The sequence below is a fragment of the Rhinoraja longicauda genome, chromosome 14, assembly GCF_053455715.1.
Source record: "Rhinoraja longicauda isolate Sanriku21f chromosome 14, sRhiLon1.1, whole genome shotgun sequence".
In the NCBI taxonomy this organism is placed as follows: Eukaryota; Metazoa; Chordata; class Chondrichthyes; order Rajiformes; family Arhynchobatidae; genus Rhinoraja; species Rhinoraja longicauda.
Window position 1 is genome coordinate 40,405,592 of NC_135966.1, and position 21,492 is coordinate 40,427,083.

General features: G+C 40.8%; 1 protein-coding gene across 5 annotated transcripts in view; it reads right to left on the reverse strand.

The window, feature by feature from the left end:
* rbm27 (RNA binding motif protein 27) overlaps nucleotides 1-19,732 on the reverse strand; it is a 98,369-nt gene extending 78,637 nt beyond the window's left edge. For all 5 annotated transcript variants that reach the window (XM_078411750.1, XM_078411747.1, XM_078411748.1 and 2 more), the window contains exons 1-2: nucleotides 19,556-19,732; nucleotides 854-972 (exon numbers count right to left, since the gene is read on the reverse strand). In XM_078411750.1, coding sequence (XP_078267876.1) covers nucleotides 854-972; nucleotides 19,556-19,614 — 178 coding nt within the window. In that variant the 5' untranslated portion in view covers nucleotides 19,615-19,732. The remainder of the gene's footprint in view (nucleotides 1-853; nucleotides 973-19,555) is intronic.
* Nucleotides 19,733-21,492: the final 1,760 nt, after the last annotated feature.

Below are 21,492 nucleotides of genomic sequence, written 5' to 3' on the forward strand. Positions count from 1 at the left end.
CGCACAATATCCTGACTTGAAAAACTGTCATTGTGCTTTCTCATCATTGCCAGGTTAAAATCTTGAAATTCTTGATCCAACAGTACCATGGGAATTTACAGGTTGGAGCTACTGCAGCCCACTATAGATGCTCCCCGGCTTACAATGCTTCTACTCACGATATTTCGACTTTGCAATGGTGCAAATGGCAGCGACCCGTAGCGAGCCGCAGATCGCATCCGCCCACATAATCAGGTGTATTAAATGCATTTCGACTTATGATATTTTCGGTTTCCGATGGGTTTCTCAGAACGTAACCCCATCATAGGTTGAGGAGCACCTGTACTATCTCCTCCAGAGCAATTAGGAACAATATAAAATGCTAGACTTGCTAGTATACCCACACCCAGAGTTGAAACATTTTTTAAAAAGTTTGTACCTGAAGAAATTTGCATCTGAAGAGAAAATACAATGAAATGGCCACAACAGTCTCTGATAATCAGAGAAAATGTATTTGTATCAAAGATGCTTGTCATGTATGGCTGTAAGGGGGGGGGGGGGGTGAAGGAGCGGAGGGAAAAGTCAGCTTCTCTACTGATTCAGTTGATTAATGCAGTTTATTGTGAAAGGAGGTTCAAGCGATCATTTGCTGCAAACAGATGCATCCTTTGATGTCAGCTGGCATAAAACAAATCTGTGATAATTCTATACCACACCAATCTCAAATAAACCCCCTCATACCTTCACCCAAGATTAGTTCAGTTACCCTATGTTTGTACACACCAACTGGATCAAAAGATTGGGTAGCTCCAATCAATTCCCTTAAATAAAAAGTGTATAAGAAAGCAGTCAGGAAATAAAATATAAATCTTACCTTTTTGCAGAAATACGTCCAGTTGATCAACGCACAAAGCCTTCAGTTCTTTTTCTGGTTTATCTTTCTTAACTAAAGCCACAACATATTTTGCTAGAGCCGAAGGATCAGCGTCACAACTGTAAAATAAGATTTTTTTAAAAATATCACTTAACTGACATGCAATTAAGGTTTCTGCTTTCCAAATGAGATCAAATCTAGCTTCAGAGTTTTTACTGCCCAATTGAAGAGTAAACTACAAAATTTAAAAAATCAATGTATTCTTTAGACTAATGTAATCTTTTCAATCTCAATTGCAAAATAGCTATCAGCATAAGAAAGACCACGTGTAGGCATTTGGCCACCATTTGACAAGATTCAACTAATCGTCTACTTCAGGGACATTTTGCTCCACTAAACCCATTTCTCTCGACCCCCTAAACATCTAAATATCAATGAATCCTGGTCTTAAATATATTCAGTGACTGTCCTTACCTTTCCTGCCTTTTCCACATGTGAAGAATCTTTTTTCGTCTGACCTGAATGGTCTGTACCTAATTTAAGATTAATCTGATTCTAGACATCCTACCCAATAAAAACAACTCCACATCTCTCCAGAGAGGCCCCTTGACAATTTTATATGGTTCAATTGGATCCCTACCAATATTCTAAACTCTGGAGAATAGAAGCCTCATTTGTTTAATTGCGTCTCAGGTGACAAACCTTCACTCCCAGGAATCATTCTGCTGAACCATCACAGCACTCTCACTGTTCCAAATATATTCCACATTACATAGGGAAAGCAGATCCTTTTACAATATTGAAGATGCGATTTTATGAGGCCCTATAATATTGGAGCAAGCTGTCTCTATCCCTCTTGTGATAAAGACCAACACATTATTTGTCTTCTAAATTGTTTTCAACGTGAAATGTTAACTGGTTCACTTTCCAAAGATGCCATATTTCCAGCATTTTATTTTAGATTACCTACATTTAAAGGCCTTTTATTTCAAATGTGTTAACTTTTAGTGATGTTTAGGGCTCCAGCCTCCAATTAATAATTCAATAACACTTTACTGTCACATGTACCTAGGTATTGTGAAATTGTTTTTGCATTTAATACGCAAAGTACGCAAAGACTCGCCACATTTCTAGCATTGACAAAGTTACAAAAGGAATTAATAAGTCTGTAAAAAAATACTGACAAGATAGTGCAAGTCAACTAGCTCCGAGCATTTTTTGTTCCCCACTTTGATGTGAAGCATGTGGATTAGATTTGAGGCCACTTTAGTGTATGGGTTAAATAATAAACTTAATTGATAAAGCATGCATATTTATATTGTCTTCAATCCTAGACCTCCGTGTCTAACTCCCAGCAGCAGTGGAGCCGGGAAACCCGTTCCCAAGACGCAAGCCACCGAGCCCAGCCCGGCTTGCCCCCGAGTCCGGAGAGGAGGTGAATGTTTCAACATGTTGGTGGATGCACGGAACGAATGGTCAGTCGGCAGACCATCTGCGGGAAGCAGTGCAGGGCACCCTGAAGGTGGAGTGGGCCGCTGGAGCCCCTGCAGCAGCCTGGGACTCGGCTGGATCAAAGAGGCTGAGTACGTGGCGACTATTTACGCATTTACGTGGCAACTATTTGCATACCTCAGGTATACAAGCAAAAGAATTTCACTGTGACTTGTCACATGTGACAATAAAGTATTCAATTCAATCAATACATGCAGCACACACTACCTGCAGCGGCACAAAGCGGTGGAGAATTCCAACGGCTACACTTGGCCAGCCGAACCTGCAACGCTACCAGGACAATGGTGGACATCAGCTGCAATGCCACCAGGTTAAGAAATCTGCATTTATAACAGCTTGGTCTTGAAAATGGTGGCAAACCTGGCATTCTTGTACACGGTCACAGTGTATCATTTCTATACACTTGTACTGAATCTAACAAGTGCTTTTGTATTGCAATACTTTTACTAAAATGTATTTTAAAAATAATTTCACTGTACCTCGGTACACATGACAATAAAGTACCATTGAACCTTTGGATCAGTGTACACAACAAGGCAGCAACAAGTTACAATGTTTTTCCCTTGTATTTGGGTATGAATGATAGATCCAAAATGAAAGAGATTCCAAAATACAAGATATTGCATTACAATCTCCTTCAAACAACATTATGAAAACAGGTAGTTTTAATAACATTATGAAAATGATAAATAACACAAACATCATGGCTGCATGAGCAGACGAGAAATTACCACAACAGAAAGCGTCAAATCAAGAGTCTAATTAATTTTGCGGTGCACCTGGATGCATGCAACTCCAACACTACTCAGAAATCCATGCAAACATCTTAGACAAAGCAGCTCCTTTACTAACAGCCATCCACCTCAGTGAATTCCATCTAGTATCCCAGGAAAAAAACTAGCAACTCACCAAGGATTGTTTGGCATCAACCCCCAAACATGCAGCATCTATCACTTAAAGAAGTCTCTAAAATTAAATTTCAAACCAAGTCACACATCAGCCTAAAAGACGAATTCCATAAACTGCTAAAACTTGTTACATTAAAAAAAATCATGGTTTTGAATGTTAACTGTCATTTTTTGTAAATAAAGGATTTTAAAAAAAAAGTTGTTAAAATATTCAAACCAGTTCTCAAAGTATACTGTAATTAATATGGTAAAACAACCAAAGACTATTGGGCAAAGTGTAACATTTAATAAATGCTTTCTTTCTGTACAGGGCAAATTCCTTGACATGCTCACTTCACAGTAATTACCATCTTGTACCTTACACAAATACACAGCATTGCCACCTTGCTAAAATAGATATAATTCACGTGGAAGTGTTGACAATGACACACTAGCAGACCACAGAGAAAATGTTGATATATTGTCTGACCCAGTTCTTTCTAAGCACTCACAAATAAGGGCTTCCTGCCAGGATTATCAACCAGCAATGAAAGGGCCTATATTTTCTTTCCTTAGAATAATGGCCAAATAATCACTATGTCTTAAAAGAACATTTAGAAAATTACAATTATGTTAATGCACTGAGACCAGTGGATATCAAAACCTCAATGGATTCTGGACCAGTTGTACGTGGCTTTATAATACACTAGCCGGCGTGGACCCGTTGGGTCCAAGCCTCTAATGATTGCCATTCCTCCTCCATCCGCTCCACTCCTCCGCCCCTCAGAGGCCGCTGCTCCCGTCATTCGTGCGGGCCCCGCCCCCTCCTTCTAGCCCCGCCTCTTCTGCTCTCCTCAACCCCCTCCCCTCATTGGCCGCCACTCCCATCACTCAGGTGGGTCCTGCCCCCGGCAGTCATCTTGGGCAAGGCAAGTGTAAAAGGCATTTATTAAAGATTAAAAAGCCATTTTTAAAGTTTAAAATTGACCTCGTATCAACAAACTCACTTTAAAGCCGATAATATTGAATTCAAATATTCTGACCAAATAATAGATATTGAATTTAAAACTGATAGATGACAAAATGAAGCTGCAACTATAGTATATCTTGTGTAAAAAAGCTTTCTATATAATACAGACATCAGGTTTTTTTTTTAGAAATGTAGTCCGCCTTGCTGCGCCTGTCATGCTTCTATTTGCAATTTATCAGGCATTTTTGACAAACAGAGGTGTCAAAAGTAAGTCCATTAATCCGAAACATTTAGCAGTAAAGTTTACTGAATCTTCAACTTACCCGACACATTCAAAAATAAATTTTAACAGCAATATCTTCCATCATCACTGTGGCATGATGTTGGTGGTTATTGCTATTAAAATTGGCAGTAAAATTTCTCCTATTAAAGTTCACTTAATAAACTAAGTACACTGAACCTATTCCTTGTGATAGGGAATGCTCCCAGTTCATTTTGTGGTTCCAAAATGACCAATGAAGCTATCTAGGAATCAAAGACCATTCCACAGATTCACAAGGAGGAACCCAATAAACCATGTAGGTGGGTAGATTGAGATGGTACACACTTTGTCATTTGAGCTTGGCTTCTGTTTACCCCCAATATACAAACTTGAGATTTACACCACAATTCAAATGTTCCTTCTCTTGGAACAGCCATTGGTCAGGGATTCCGAGAAGTCAGCAGACGTCTTGCAATTTCGCAAGAAAACATTGAAAACTTTTGGGTTTTTTAATGTTTATTTTTTAATTTTTAATTTAATTAATTACAGTGCATTTAACAACAGTAAACCCCATCGCTCCCCTTCCCTACATAATCATGAAAACAAACAAACAAAAACAAATAAATAAATAATAAATAAAAAATTTAAAAAAACATGACTACTATGTGACATAAACGACAAAAGCACAAAAACATGAGTCAAAGTAATTTTCACAAGTCCAATATTTCAGTATTTTCACTGCTGGATTCAAAGAAGGTACAAAAGCATGTGGCATTGAGGGGATAGTTTTACTTGTCCTTAATATGCTGCAGCACTGGGCTCCATATGTTGAAGAACTTCTGAGGGTTGCCAGACAATTCACATCTCAGCCTCTCTATGTGTAAGATGCCCATTAATTCTCTTAACCAAGTCTCAAACTGAGGAGCAGAGTCCGATTTCCATAGTTTCAAAATACATCTGTTGGCATTTACCATACCATAAACCAAGATTGTGCGAGCATTATGGTCTAGCTTCTCAAACGTTGTGGAATACCCGAATAGAGCTGTTTCAGGGTCCAGAGTTAAAGTGACATTTAAAACAGTAGAGTACCATTGAAATAAAAGACACCAAAAGTTGTGAAGTTTTGGACAAGTCCAAAAGTGGTGAGCGAGTGTACCCTCAGCGGTCTTGCATCTATTACACAAAGGTGAGAGATCAGGAAAGATTTTAGGCGGCTTAACCTTAGAGTAGTGTAATCTGTGTATAACCTTGAATTGAATCAGTTGTAGCCTAGAATTAATAGAACAGGATTTTATACTTTAAGATTTTGAATCTTTTCCTGTGCCCACCTAGCAAACTCTTCCCATGAATATGATGTTCAGCATGTTAACAACACAGCCTGTCCAACAGAGCCCAAAACAATCTCAATGCCAAGGATGTTAATTTGAGAATTGATGCTGATTTGATTACCTTTTCCATGAATTTCAACATTTTTGGTGTGCATTGGAAGCATTCTTTCCATGCCTTGATATATACACTGCAAGTAGTCAATATTCTACAACCACGTGGAAAGGCAGGGATCAGCACTTCCTGCTGGACCTCGTGCAAAGCACATACATAGACTGAAGTGTTGACATGTGAACACCCATTCCTGGTCCATAAGAACTGAACAAGATGATCAATTTTAATCAATGACACCTACTTTTTTTAAAAAAAGTGTAGGTTTCCAGGAAACAGAAAACAGTACACATTTTCCAAGGTCTCATGAACCATTGGAAGACAGTCAGCATCACAGTGTAGACAAGGTCAAGTTACGCTGCATCATTACTCCAACACTTTTTCCTCTGCATTGTTGCACTTTGTTTCACTGAGAGTGGTGGTAATCTATAAAATCTACAGGCAACTCACCATTGTACCTATATTCAAACTAAAGTCACCCCAGCCCCACTGGTTAAATTACTGTGTCTAGGTAATATCTGTGTATGTTTGGAGACAAGAGTTCAAAGTCATCACTGACAGGTTCACTAAAACAAATGAGTGTTGGGCCTTACACTCTACATCAGTAAGAAAAAGGCCCTCGAACAACCAGTCTTAACAAAGCTACACTTATCATTAAAGATCAAATAAAATAATGATTTATCCAACTTCAATAGCAAACCTATTAAGGCACCCATAACATGTTGCACATTTTTTATATTATTTCTTTATTTGCGATGTAACACAAAAATGCAGTTGTCATCTCAAAATCCCCAGGTATTAACAATAAGATCTTTTAAAAGAGAAAAAACTGGAAATAATCATCAGCCAAAATAGCAGCCTTGTTAATGTTTTGGGTCAATGATATTTCATCACCTCCCATGAAAGGTCATCAAAATGAAACATTAACTCTGCTTCACACTCCAGAGGTTTCTTGACTATGATTTCCCCGTAATTGTGGCATTTATTTCAGAGTTCTACCATCAACAGTTCTTTTGCATTTCAGCGTATATTATGTCACTATTTGGTCAAAGTTCGCTTCCACATTCAATCCAAAAAACCTCCAAATACAGAAGCTGACAGCTGATGTTCTATGTCATCATAAAAACACAATATTCTTATAATTTAAAGAAATCCAATTGTATCCACTGGTTATTGAAGATATTTCTGGTGTAGCGGAGAAAATGGTATCAAGGCTTACTGGCAAAAACACATTTTATCCTTTAATAACATTAAGGATGCCACATAATACCGTTTTCATTGAATTACATTTTCAATATTGTGTTTGGATCTTCACTGACATTCAATGTTCAGTGAAATGCCCATGAATTGATGTCCATAAACCACAGTAGACAAGGTCGAGAGATTTTCTTCTTTGAAGAATATTAATGAATTTGATGAATTTTTAAGAGGTATTTTCATTCAAGAATTGGTGGTGGTGGTGGATTGCAGAAATATAATCCAGAGGGCTAACCAAAAATATATATTTTTAATTCCTTGGTGAATATGGTGATTTAAATTTAGTGGTTTTTAAAAAAAACTTGTTTGGATAATGCAGGTCTGCTTCCCTTACTTGATCAGACCGAAAAGTGACCCCAGACTCGTAGCAATGTGGTTGATTCTTAACAGGCCTCTATGGATTAGTGAGCCATTCAGTTGCATCAGATCACAATGCTTATGCCAAATCTAAAAACAAAGCCCAGTATATTAACATCAGCATTCAGCTCAGTGACAACAAGGATCTAGCCACCTACGATAACTTCACATATTCCTCCTCAGATACGTCAAGAGAACCAGTCCAGTGGAAAGATGTCCAACAGACTAGTAAACCATCAGCCTGCAATACTCATCCTCTCAGTATAATACTCAACAGACAACACTCCACTCTTCCACAATTCCTCTTTGTCATATTGGCAGGAAAGGTTCAACAGAGAGGGTGTTAAAATTGCATGAAGGTGGAAGGGAATAGCCTGGGTAATTGTCAATATTAATCCCAGACCCCATGAAGTTTTGCAATATCAGGTCAACGATAAGCAAATAAATTTCCCATGGATTATCACCTACTATCCTCCATAACATATTGACTGGTTGTATTACAGTCTGGTTCGGCAACTCGAACCATGGCCACATTCTCATTTCACTCCTGCCATCAGGAATTAAGTCTAGGAGCCTGAAAACTGTAACGCCCAGGTTCAGGTGCCGCCTCATCCTGACAACCATCAGCCTATTAAACACAACAATCTCCAACTAAGCTCCGAAGTACATAGACTTGAGGGAACTTTTTTTGTCTTTGCACTATTTTTGTGTTTCAATATACCACAACTTTTTTTGGAGCATAGTGTTGTTTACAGAATACTATGTTTACATATCCATTGTGCCGCTACAAGTAAGAATTTCATTGTTCCGTTGAGACATATGACATTAAAACACTCGTAAACAGTGCTCCTCCTTGTGGTGGATTTGGACGACAAACGAAAACCAGGAAACATACAGAATGCCTGGGGGACTGCCATCATACGGAGAGTCTCAAAAAACTGTCAGTGTCTAAGATGACCAACTTCCAAATGACACTGTTACCAGATTGGGTCCTACAGCAGAAAGTGAGTAAATCAACATATGGGGAAATCTTTACCTTCTCCTCTGCAATTTACTTGTGAAAAATGTCCATATTAGCCAAGTATTTTTTTTGCCATATGCAGAAGTATAGTGAGGAACAGAAACAATGAAAATCTTATTTGCATCAGCATCACAAGCACATACATTCAGATCAACTCGCATAAATTATACAAAATTTCTTCCCAGCTGTTATTAGACAACTGAACCATCCTACCACAACTCAAGAACAGTCCTGAACTACTATCCACCTCTTTTGGAATCCCTCAGACTATCTTTGATCGGACTTTACTGGCTTTATCTTGCACTAAACATTATTCCCTTATGATGTATCTGTGCACTGTGAATGGCTCAATTGTAATTACGTATTGCCTTTTCCGCTGACTGGTTAGCATGTAACAAAAGCTTTTCATTGTACCTCAGTACACATAACAATAAACTAATCTAAAAGTGAAAAGAAAAAAGAATGTACATGAAACAAAGACATTAGTGCAAAACATAACTGGAAACAAGTCCATGGTAGTACAAGAGGTGATCCCTACCCAGAGGATGCCGACCCTCTAACGTCAACTATCCATGGTTTCCAGGGATGCTGCCTGCACAGAGAGTTAATCCAGAACTTTGTGATGTGTTTTGCAAAACAGCACCTGCAGTTCCTTGTTTCTCCAGGTGATCCCTACTGTTCTGATGCAGAGGTAGGATTACGGTTGTGCATTAATACAAGAAATTTAACTTAACTATTATGGATGGTACATATAATAGAAGTATTGGTGGAGATAAAATCCAGAATTCACACGGAGAGCATCTCCATTGTGTTGAGCTTTCTGCAACACATCCCTTGTGCCAACAGAGACAAACTCAGAGGCAGCAGCTCAAAACTCATCACCAATAAGGGTTGTGTGTGCCATTATAATTTGCAACATCATGGCCTGGCACCTCCCTCATTCTAACATTCAAACCAGGGGATCAGGGTACAATGATCTGCAGACTGTAGCCAGGGGAATGTACATTGGTTTAATGGAGAGTTTTAATGACGGAGCATGCCAAGGCTGCACCATGCATACCTAAAATTGAAGTAATAATCTGGTGCAGCAATGTCGTGAGGTTGAATAAGAATTAAGCTACAAAATAAAAAAAGTGTACATTAAGAAAGGTGGTTGTAGCTGTTGGAGATCAATCATCAGCCTCATAACATCATTGCAGGAATTCCCTGGTAGTATCCAATTCCAAACCACCTTATCTACTTCAACAATCTTCCAAATATCAGGAATTACAAAGGAAAGATATTAATTGATGACTGCACAACTTTCAATTCCAGTTGTAGCTTTACGGCAACTGAAGCAGTCCTGGTCTGTCTGCGGCATGTCCCAGATAGTATTCAAGTGCGAGCTGGTAAGTAGTAAGCAATACCTGAGACATCAAAATGCCAGGCAATGATCAGATGCATGAAAGACAAACCACATATCTTTGACATTTAATGGCATTACTATTGTTGACTCCCCAAATATTCTGGGATCACCACTGATGAGGAATCCATAAATGCTATGGCCACAAGGCAGACGTTGGGTACACTGCAATGAATGCCTTACTTCCTGACATCAAAGCTTTTTCATCTTTTACAAAGCAAAATTTATGTGCATTATGGACCACTCTCTGCTTGCTGGTAGCGTTGCTCCATGGAACAGTAAAAACTCAACATCATTCAGGACAAAACACTCCATTTAATTAGTACCCATCCACAACTTTAAATATTCGGGTAGCATCAAAAGAAGTGTAACACAGAATTAAAAGGAACGCAACAGCAATAAGACACTGCCCTCTGCAGGTTCCCTTCCATGCCACAACATCCCTAGCTGGAAACAGTCCTCCTTCGCTGCCACGGTATCCAAGACCTGGAACTCCCTATAGATTTGAGCAATACCTTCAAAGTAAGAACTGCTAAAGTTTAAGGTCGTAACTCACCACTGTCTTTAAGGAGTGTTGGAAAGGGCAATAAGTGCTAGTCTTGGCAGTGATTCACAGATACACCCCCCCCCCCCCCATCCCAAAATAAATAAAACTGAAGATTGACATAGGCACCATTACTGATAGTCCGGAATTTTTTTGAGAAAAAATCTTTTGAGTTAATTGAACTTAAATTTCCCCAAAGCTGTGGTAGAAATTATTCTCTTTTAAATCAACTCAGCATCACTCAAAGTTTATAATCCCGACATCACTGGGATAGAGAACCCTCAGCTGTTTGATATGCGACCCCTTGAGCAACTGGGTACATCTCAACACAAACCAGAATTAGAAACCAATTAATTTGTGAAATTGGAGAATGTGAGAGCTGAGCAACACAGAAGAGGTCCAAACAAAAGCATATCCATATGTAATACAATTTCAAAAGTGAACATTAAATGAGTAGAAATAGTGTCATCCATAACATTAACCATTTCAAAGATTGGAACTCCTATCTGACCTAACAGTTCTTTCTTTGAAGAATTTCTAGCTCAAGTCAACAGTCAGAAGTTTAATGAATAAAAGTGCGCAAAGAATTTTTCATAAAGTTCTGCAGGAATGGGTGTTATACAAGTTTAAAGCAATGGGTCCCATTCCCTTGGGAAAAGTCACCAGGTGTCCATTTTTTAGGCAAAACAAACTAAAAATTCAGGGATGCTCACCTATATTATTACTTTATTCTTATGTGAGGAAATTTGAAAAAGGCAAGCTGAAAATAAAGAGATCAGGCCAATGAAATGAAAAAGGGTCACTGTGCTGATCAGTATTAGAGTATATCATGACAAATCAATGAAACTTGTTGAACCTCTAAAGACAGAAAACTGTACTGCATAATCTTTCAGGCTCCTGAACAGTCAATTACAGTCTTCACGATACACATATGATCTAAGAGATGAGACCAAATTTATCTGCATTATGCATCAGTCGACAAAAATGAAAACATTAAAATCTATCCTTTCCAAAACTTGAAACAGAATTCATCTTACCATGAAATAGGCAACGAGATGGAAATCAGAACCAGTTGCTAAAAACGCGCTGCACACAAATAATCCAAATTATATTCCCTTCTGAAAATCAAAAGAGATTATGGATACTGGAATTCTAAAATAAAAACAGAAAATGCTGGAAATATTCAGAGGAGCCAGCTGAATATTTTCTATTTTTATTTTAAATACCTTTTTATTTGCAATTCTGTGAGCACATGTGTTCTATCTTCAAAAAATTCCTGCAACTCCCAGTTCTAGCAGAATAATAGAATTTAATAATTGTACTAAAAAAATCTTCATTCCACCCAACCATGAAATATCTTGCCATTAATCTTGATCCAATTTAGTTTGAAAAGATTTGGAAGGCCATGCAATGGTCAATAGGCAATCCAAATATAAACAATTGGGATTGTACTTATTTCTGGATTTTCTATATTAATGTCTTAAATATGATATTATTAAGGCTTGGATTTGCATCTCCATCACTCGTACTGAAGTGAAGATGTTCAAGCTCTTGAAGTTTCTCGGCATAAATATCACCAACAATTTGTCCTGATCAAACAAAATTGACACTACAGCTAAGAAAGCGTAACAAGAAAGTCTCAACTTCCTCAGAATACAGCCCGTCTTCAATGACTCTTACCATTTAAAGGTGCACCATAGAAAGCTGGATACATCACAGCTTGGCATGGTAACTGCTGTGCTCCAGACTGCAAGAAATTGCAAAGTTGCAGACACAGTCCAGTACATTATGCAAACCAGCCTCCTCCCCCCTCACCAAATCGACTCTATCTACACCTCATGCTGCCTTAGGAAAACAGCAGACAGAATCAAGGATCACTGACTTCCCGATCACTCATTCTTCTCTCCTCTCCCTTCGGGCAGAAGGTCCCAAAATTTGAAAGGATCTGTCACCACATTTAACAATAGCTACTTTCCCACTGTTACCAGACTCTTAAATGGACATCTCATAAACTAAGGATATATCCCTAATCTCTAAATCTACCTTGTTGCACCCCTTGCAGTTTTAAAAATCTGCACTTTGTAGCCATATTCTGTACTGTTTCCTTTCTCTTTTTGAATTACCTATTATAATCACTTAACTTATTATGGTTGGATTGTACTCGCGTATGGCATAGCATGCCAAACAAATTTTTTTCACTGTATCTCAGTAATGAACAATAAACCAATTTCACATGGAAGGGGTAAGGGGGAAAGAAGCCCATTGACACTTGTTGATATTCTTCCAACGCATGACCGATATTTGTTCATAAATAAGTTGTCTTGTATACTTTCAGGTACACATTGCACCAACATACACATTTACAATGCTCAACAAAACTGGTGCAAGATTCTTCAGCTTTCATAGATTCTACACATTTTGCTTTTTATTCCTGCGTGGCATGTCAGTCCTTCTGATTTCAAGGCTAAATATACTCTGCATCAAATCTTTTCCAGATATAATGAAATACCACAGAAAACTGTGGATTTGATGAGAACTATTATGTGAGAATTATCAAATTGAATTCAACAGCTATATCTGTTATGACTTATTCATAAAACCAAAATACAGAGCAAGGCTGCACCATAGCAGAAGTATTCAGCAGCAAGATAAAACAGCACTGGGAAACATTAAAAAATCCAAGCAGTAACAGGGAAAATGCCACTTCTGCCACACTTCAAATATGTGGATAAAGCCACATTTGAATCCCCATTAACTTGCAAACGTAATAATGTCTCAGCCATCGGAATAATTTATAAGCCGTGATGAGCCTAAACCAGAAACAGTAACACCTTTTGACAAATACCACTGTATATTACTCCCATCCATCTCCAGATAATTGCACGTGCACAAACAAATTCAATTGAATGTTCCATTGTGTTGAGTTGAATGCCTACAAATGCAAAGTCAAGCAAGATGTAGAAACCAAGTAATATACAGCAAACTGGATTGATTAGTCTACGATTTAAAAAAAATCTGAATATTAAAAGTGCAATGACTGAGCCAGTGTGTCCATTCAGCCCCTGAGTCAGGTCTGGCCCACAGGGCAGTTCAGTTTGCATCAATAAGCCAGTGTGTTTTAATGAGCAGATCAAAGTAACAGGTTAAAAATAGCATTTTTCCACAATCCTCAAGCCCATTGGAACAATGAAGTGCACGTTATTTGTTTCCTATCTTGGCCATTGCACATTGATCCCCCAAACTGGTGTCTAATCAACAAAGCTCCACACAGCTTTAGTAGCTGGGTACACCAAGCCACCACAAGGCTTACTGTCCATCAGATACTGAATGTTTGCTAATGTCTCTGACCTCAATTTTTAAAATCGCATGACACATTGTTACTATGAAAGTAATAGTTAAACATGTGAAAAATAAATGATTAAAACTGATTTTAAAACAATTATATACAGACAAATAAACAATAGTGATTTAAATATTGTATATGCCTGAAATGTAACCATCTCCTTCCAGCTATCTCCTCTCCACTGAGGTGAACAGTCACTGAAGAATAAGGTAAAATTTCAAACAAAACTGCAGAAAGTTGGAGTGCGATTGGAATGACAGTAACAAAGAACTATCCAGAAATTTACTATTTTCTAAAATGTACACATGGTTAATCCAGTCCTTGCCATATAGAAATTGTGCACAACTGGCTTTGCTGGTGATCAATCAGAGCAACGTTGGTTCTTCACTTTTTAAATAAGAGCTGAACTTCACTTCCTCACTTTCAGAAAAATTCACTGAGCGAGCAGGATTTGGTGCCAATTCAGAGTTCCTTCCTCGGTCATCAGATTAAAATTGATACTGTGATGAATTTATTTTATATATAATCACATAATATATATATATATATAAGCTTGTCAACACATCAATCACACTGCAATAAAAGCCTGCAATTAGCTAATCGTACACCCCCCCCTCCTCCCAATTTTGCTATTATTTCCAATGTAAAGCTATTTTAAAATTGGAACTTCTATAAAGTATTTATTTCTATTGGAATATCCAGAGCAATGTCAACAGAAGTAATTTTCTAGAATATACAATGTCCAATCTTATTAACTGCACAGAGATCAATAGCTTGGACTTACGGATTTTGAGGTGATTACCAAGAGAACTTGTGGCAATATGATTTTTTTCTTTATTGAAATTCATGAAACTACTGTGCTCTGAAGTGCACTGCCCAAGAGAACAATGAAAGCAGATTTAAGCAAACTGGATAAATATTTGAATTGTGGGGAAAGCTTACAGGGTTATGGGGAAAAATTGAGTGGAATTAAATGGATAGCTCTATCAAGGAAGAGGCTATGCCACAATCAACTGAATTTCCACCTTCATGCTGTAACAATCTAAGACTTCATAAAATAACAATGTAAAATTAAAGTCATGCTAACATTCTTTAAACCAGTCAGTGCAGTTCTGGTCACCAGATTATAGGAAGGATGTGGAGATTTTAGAGAGGGTGAATACAAGGTTCATCAGGAAGTTGCCTGGACTAGAGGGAATTAGCCATAAAGAGGCTGGACAAGCGTGGATTGCTTTCTATCGTGCATCGGATGCCGAGAGACAACCTGATAAAAATATGTGAAATTATGAGAGGCAGATATAGGATACAGAGCCGGGTTTTTCTTCCAGGGATGGAAATGTAAAATACTAGAAACCCACCCGGCCACAAGAAGAACGTGCAACCTCCACAAGAGAAGGTCGGGATCAAACCCAGGTCTCTGGTACTGTGAGGCAACAGGTCTACCAGCTGGTAGACACAAAACCCACTCTTTCATTTCACTGCACATTTATGTGTATGTGACAAATAAACTTGACTTGAAATGCTGGAGTAACTCAGCGGGACAGGCAGCATCTCTGGAGAGAAGGAATGGGTGATGTTTCGGGTCGAGACCCTTCTTCACACTAGCAGCTGTACCACTGTGCCACCTTTTTTGAAAAGGCAAGTTTTATTTCCCACCCCCTCAAGTCCTACAAAGGTGATGGAGGTCATTTTCAACTGCATCAAGTGGTCAGGTAGAACCAAGTGGTTTCCTCAACCCTTCAGGCAATAAAGCATTAATTTTGATGCAGTACAGAAATCACATAGATCTTCATGGTTTATAAACCATTGCAGGTTTTGTTCTCCAAAGTACACCAAACAAATTGGATTTTACCAAATTGGATTTTACCAAAATCCACAAACACAATTGTCCCGGCAGACCCATTGTCTCTGCCTGCTCATGCCCCACCGAACTTATCTCTACCTACCTCGACTCCATCCTATCCCCCCTGGTCAAATCCCTCCCCACCTACGTCCAAGACACCTCACACGCTCTCCATCTCCTGGATAACTTCCGGTTCCCAGGCCCCCACTCCCTCATTTTCACCATGGATGTCCAGTCACTCTACACTTCCATCCCCCACAAGGATGGTCTCGAAGCCCTCCGTTTCTTCCTCGACCGTAGAACCAGCCAATCCCCATCGACCAACACTCTCCTCCGCCTAGCAGAGCTGGTTCTTACCCTCAACAACTTCTCCTTTGACTCCTCCCACTTCCTCCAAACCAGAGGCGTAGCTATGGGCACTCGCATGGGCCCTAGCTACGCCTGCCTCTTTGTCGGGTACGTCGAACAATCCCTGTTCCAGACGTACACTGGCCCCATCCCCGAACTCTACCTCCGCTACATCGACGACTGCATTGGTGCTACCTCTTGCACCCATGCAGAACTCACTGACTTTATACACTTCACCTCCAATTTCCATCCTGCCCTTAAATATACCTGGACTATCTCTGACATCTCCCTCCCGTTTCTGGACCTCACCATCTCCATCACAGGAGAAAAATTAGTGACGGACATTTATTACAAGCCCACCGACTCGCACAGCTATCTGGACTACACTTCTTCCCACCCGGTCCCCTGCAAAAAGTCTATCCCCTACTCCCAATTCCTCCGTCTACGCCGCATCTGTGCCCGGGATGAGGTGTTTCAGACTAGGGCTTCCGAGATGTCCTCGTTTTTCAGAAAACGGGGCTTCCCCTCCTCCATTATAGATGAGGCTCTCACTAGGGTCTCTTCTACATCCCGCAGCTCCGCTCTTGCTCCCCATCCCCCCACTCGCAACAAGGACAGGATCCCCCTCGTTCTCACCTTCCACCCCACCAGCCAGCGGATCCAACATATCATCCACCAACATTTCCGTCACCTACAACAGGACCCCACCACTGGCCATATCTTCCCATCCCCTCCCCTCTCTGCATTCCGCAGAGACCGTTCCCTCCGCAACTCCCTGGTCCACTCGTCCCTTCCTACCCAAACCACCCTAACCCCGGGCACTTTCCCTTGCAACCGCACGAGATGCAACACCTGTCCCTTTACCTCCCCCCTCAACTCCATCAAAGGACCCAAACATTCTTTCCAGGTGAGACAGAGGTTCACCTGCACCTCCTCCAACCTCATCTATTGCATCCGCTGCTCTAGATGTCAACTCATCTATATCGGCGAAACCAAGCGCAGGCTCGGCGATCGCTTCGCTGAACACCTGCGCTCGGTCCGCATTAACGCCACTGATCTCCCGGTGGCCCAGCACTTCAACTCCCCCTCCCATTCCCAGTCTGACCTCTCTGTCATGGGCCTCCTCCAGTGCCATAGTGAGGCCCGCCGGAAATTGGAGGAGCAGCACCTCATATTTCGCCTGGGCAGTTTGCGGCCCGGTGGTATGAACGTTGACTTCTCCAACTTCAGATAGCTCCTCTGTCCCTCCCTTCCCCTCCTCCTTCCCAGATCTCCCTCTATCTTCCTGTCTCCACCTATATCCTTCCTTTGTCCCACCCCCGACATCAGTCTGAAGAAGGGTCTCGACCCGAAACGTCACCCATTCCTTCTCTCCCGAGATGCTGCCTGACCTGCTGAGTTACTCCAGCATTTTGTGAATAAATTGGATTTTACGACAGGTGCCATCCTTTAATTTCTTGATTTGTTATTTTGCATAGAGGTTTAGTTTAACATTTTGGCACACATGGGCAAATGAATAAAACCTTGCAATCCTGGAATAGCTTTCTGCAGATAATGACAACTGGTGGGTCTGTAAAGAAATTCTTCGACTGTTGTCAAACCCCTATACTATTCTCACCTAATTTAGTTGCATGTTCTATCCAGTGGAGATGATCAAATAGCAACTGGGATTTCTAAGCTATACAAAAACTGAGATCAACCATGACAACATATTTACTTCACTGTCAGAAAAAAAGTAAAAATCAAATTGCAGCTGATCTGTGTAAGTTAGTACAAGTGCACATTTTAGCCATCAAGGAAATGCAATAGTGAAAAGTGAAAAAGTCAAAAATTGCAATCCCCAGTTCAATTTTCCTTTAAAAAAAACCGTAGGAATATTCTGACTAAAAAGGCAAAAGATGCGACAATGTATATAAAATTACTTTCTTCTTGGCTGTATTTTGAAGCAAGCTGAAATGTTGTGGCAGTTTACCAATTGTTTTTTTTTCTCTGGTGCCAGCACACAATTGAATTCTATCACAGTGATAGTTAATCTCAGCATCTCGTGATTATTTGCCTAATACAAGACATTGAGAAGATCATTTCATGGTTTAGCAAAGTAGGCCAGTAACTTATCATAGCATCAAACTCCAATAACGAGGGATGAAAGAGAAACAGAAGCAGACACCATGAGCATCTTTCAATTGAAACTTGAGTTCAGGATTGATTATAAAATCATCCATTGTTTTTAAATGCATCCAGGACCCCACCAAACCCACTCTGTTGCATTCTCTCATCCACAATTAATCAAGCTGGTTGGGCTCCTTTTGCTGTGTTTATGAATGTTAGCTGCCAAGGTCCTAAGTTTGGGAATTCTCTTCAAATCTCTTTAGTCATTTTAGATATTCCTTACTGTCTACACTTTTGACCAAGTACTTTTCGGCAGCGACCATAATCTTTCTCGACATGGCTGAGAGTCATAATTTGTTTGTTACCATTCTTTCAAAGTACCAGGAACATATTTACTTTGGTAAAGGTACTATACAAAAGTCATAGTTAACAGATAAAAGCTGAAGTTAACAGATAAAAGCAGTTGGAAATTTCCATCTCTAAAGTTAAATTATAATGACTGGATAACTATTTTCAGGTTGCACATTTAAAGTGACAAATACTCTGATAACATCACACACATTTTCATAACCATGAATTCAAACAAATATGGAATGTGTTTAGCATAATATCTAAAGAATCTCTATACAAGAGAATTAGTAGGGCTTTTGTTTATATGACGATTTTGGAATACAATAATTAAGTGCATCGCAAATTTAGTCACTGTACGAATGCAGAGAAGCGTGGCTACTTAGACACAACAAAGTCCGACCTTTTGTGACAAGATAATTGATTATTTAATGATTGGCTGCAAAGATGCATGTAGTTGTTGAGGTGCACACATCACACCGCTACATAACCAGAACATTAACAATGAGCCTTACAGATCTGCAGTGTAATAACACAAAGCTATCAACTTGTGAATGTCTTCATTCACTTATATATTTAAGTCGGTTCTCCAAATTCTCTAATTCATCGTGTGATTGTTGCAACACGAAAACTGCACATGAAATACACCCCCTTAGTACAAACTTTTGAAAGTAATGCGAAAATCAATCAGAATCTCCAAGTGAAGTCAGTTTAATTTCTTTACTCATAAACAGAGAGTGAACTGACTTCTGGAATAATTTGGAAGACAAGTATTAGAAAGTTGAAAACGTTCTGATTCATAAATATAGAATATCCGTTTCCAAGGAGTTAATACTTCACAAGAAAAAGTCTTCCAAGAGAGCGAAATAGCTGATTCTTATCCCACCTAGTTGTAATCGAGATAATAGAATGGTATAAGCGTGCGGCCTTGCAAGCCTGCCTCATGTGGCAGTCGCAAGGCCTAAAAAAGTAAGTACCCACGCGTTCCCAAACACCACCACCCCCCCCAAAAAAACAGTACACCCCAGTATATTTGAATGAGGTGCGTGGAATAATACTCACATAGGGTCCAGCGCCCTTGACAACCAAGATCTGAAAGCGTCCAGATTCTCTATGATCATCTTCCCAAGGTCTCTTACCCAGTGCCAGCTGCACCATGAGAATGATCCGCCTCAGTGAGAGTCCGCCAGCGACATGACAACAAACGGGGAGCAGGCCGCAGCGCACCGCGCACACAAACCTCGCTCCCGCCCGCCCGCCCACCCCGCGCTGACAGACAGGGCCGCCCACCAATCACCCGCCCGCTCTACCACCGCCTGGCCAATGGGACGGAGAAGGAGGCGGGACAAACAGCAGGCAGCAAGTTAGATTGACGGTCGTCAACGGCCTGGCTGTGGAGACGAGCAGTCGATCAGTCCAAAGGCGGATTTTTTTCCCTTCTTTTTCTGCGCGTTGTAAAAAAAATGGCGCGTCCCTAAAGGAGGAATATATATGAATATATTTTAAATGATACAAAACAAAAGCGCCGCGGATTTACTGACACAGCGTCGAGGTGGACTAGGCCGCGCTGTTTGACGTCGCGCAGGCACGTATTGTTTGATAGGCAGCTACCTGGTCCAATCACAGCGTTCGGTCCGGCGTGTTCCGCTTCCTCATTGGACAGTTGGCCGGAGGGGGCGGGACGTTCGCGTCTGACTGGGATCCTCAAGGCTGCCCGCGGTTAGGGGAGAACTGCGGGGGGGGAAATCATCAAAACCGGCCGCCAGCTTTATTTCTGAGGTGATTGCATCGGGTATATTTAATCAAACATGGTCAAATTCCAGTGCAACGCCACAGGTCGCGTCACAGAAATAGGCCGACGTGATTTGACGGGCATCACGGCAGCCCCGCCCACTGCTTAGTGATATCTCGCGAGATGTCGCCCCGGGCAGAGTCTCCGCGCTGACGCTCAGCAACAAAAAGATAATCCTCAGCAATGCGCGCCGGGGAAAGATATCTCTGTCCAGCAGCACAACGCCAGCGCTGCTGCAACCCCGAGGCACCGGCACCGGCACCGGCACCGGCACCGGCTCAATGCTGCTCTCCAATACTGTTGCGGCGTTGTTACAAACCCAAGTTCACACCAACTCAGTGCTGCACTCTAGCGCTGCTGCAAACCCGAGTTTACACCGACTCCAAACTGCACTATAGCGCTGTTGCATACCTGAGTTTATACGAACTGAATACCGCACTCTAGCGCTGCTGTAAACCAGAGGAGCTGACTCCAGCTCAAGGCTGCACCCCCAGCGCTGTTGCAAACCCAACCTCGCACCAATTCAGTGCTGCAATCCAGCTGTATTGTAAACTCCAGCGCTGTTGCAAACCCAAGCTTACACCAACTCAGTACTGCGCTCCAGTGTTGCAAACCCGATGAGCTTACACCAGCTCAATAATTCAATGGAGCTTTATTTGTCACATGTGCAATTGTACAGTGACATTCTTTTTGCATATATTACATATACTGGCGCCGCCATTTTTGGCACCATTATTCATGGCTTGTGTGCTCGATGTACTGGAGTAGTTACCACGAACCGATGTCCCTCCTCGTCCAGTCATCTCTGTGTTCCCGGTGCGCCTCCTGCCGCCGACCTTGGTGCTTAAGACATTACCCGGGTTAACCCTCCTACTCGACGAGCCTTTGGGCAGGTTCTGTCGACCGATGGGCCTGCAGGCGGGTTCAGTACTGCACCCCAGAGCTGTTGCAAACCGGGGGAGTACTCAGGACTGCATCCCAGCTCCTTTGCACACCTGAGATAACCTGACACTATCACCCAGGACTGCCATCAGCAGAGGAACTATTGAGCCAAAGACCATAACTTATAGAAGACACAAGTAACTGCAGATGTTGGTTCACCCAAATAAAACACACAAAGTGTTAGAATAACTGATGTCGCCTATCCATTATACTCCAGAGATGCTGCTTGTCCCGCTGAGTTATTCCAGCACTTTGTGTTTGTTTT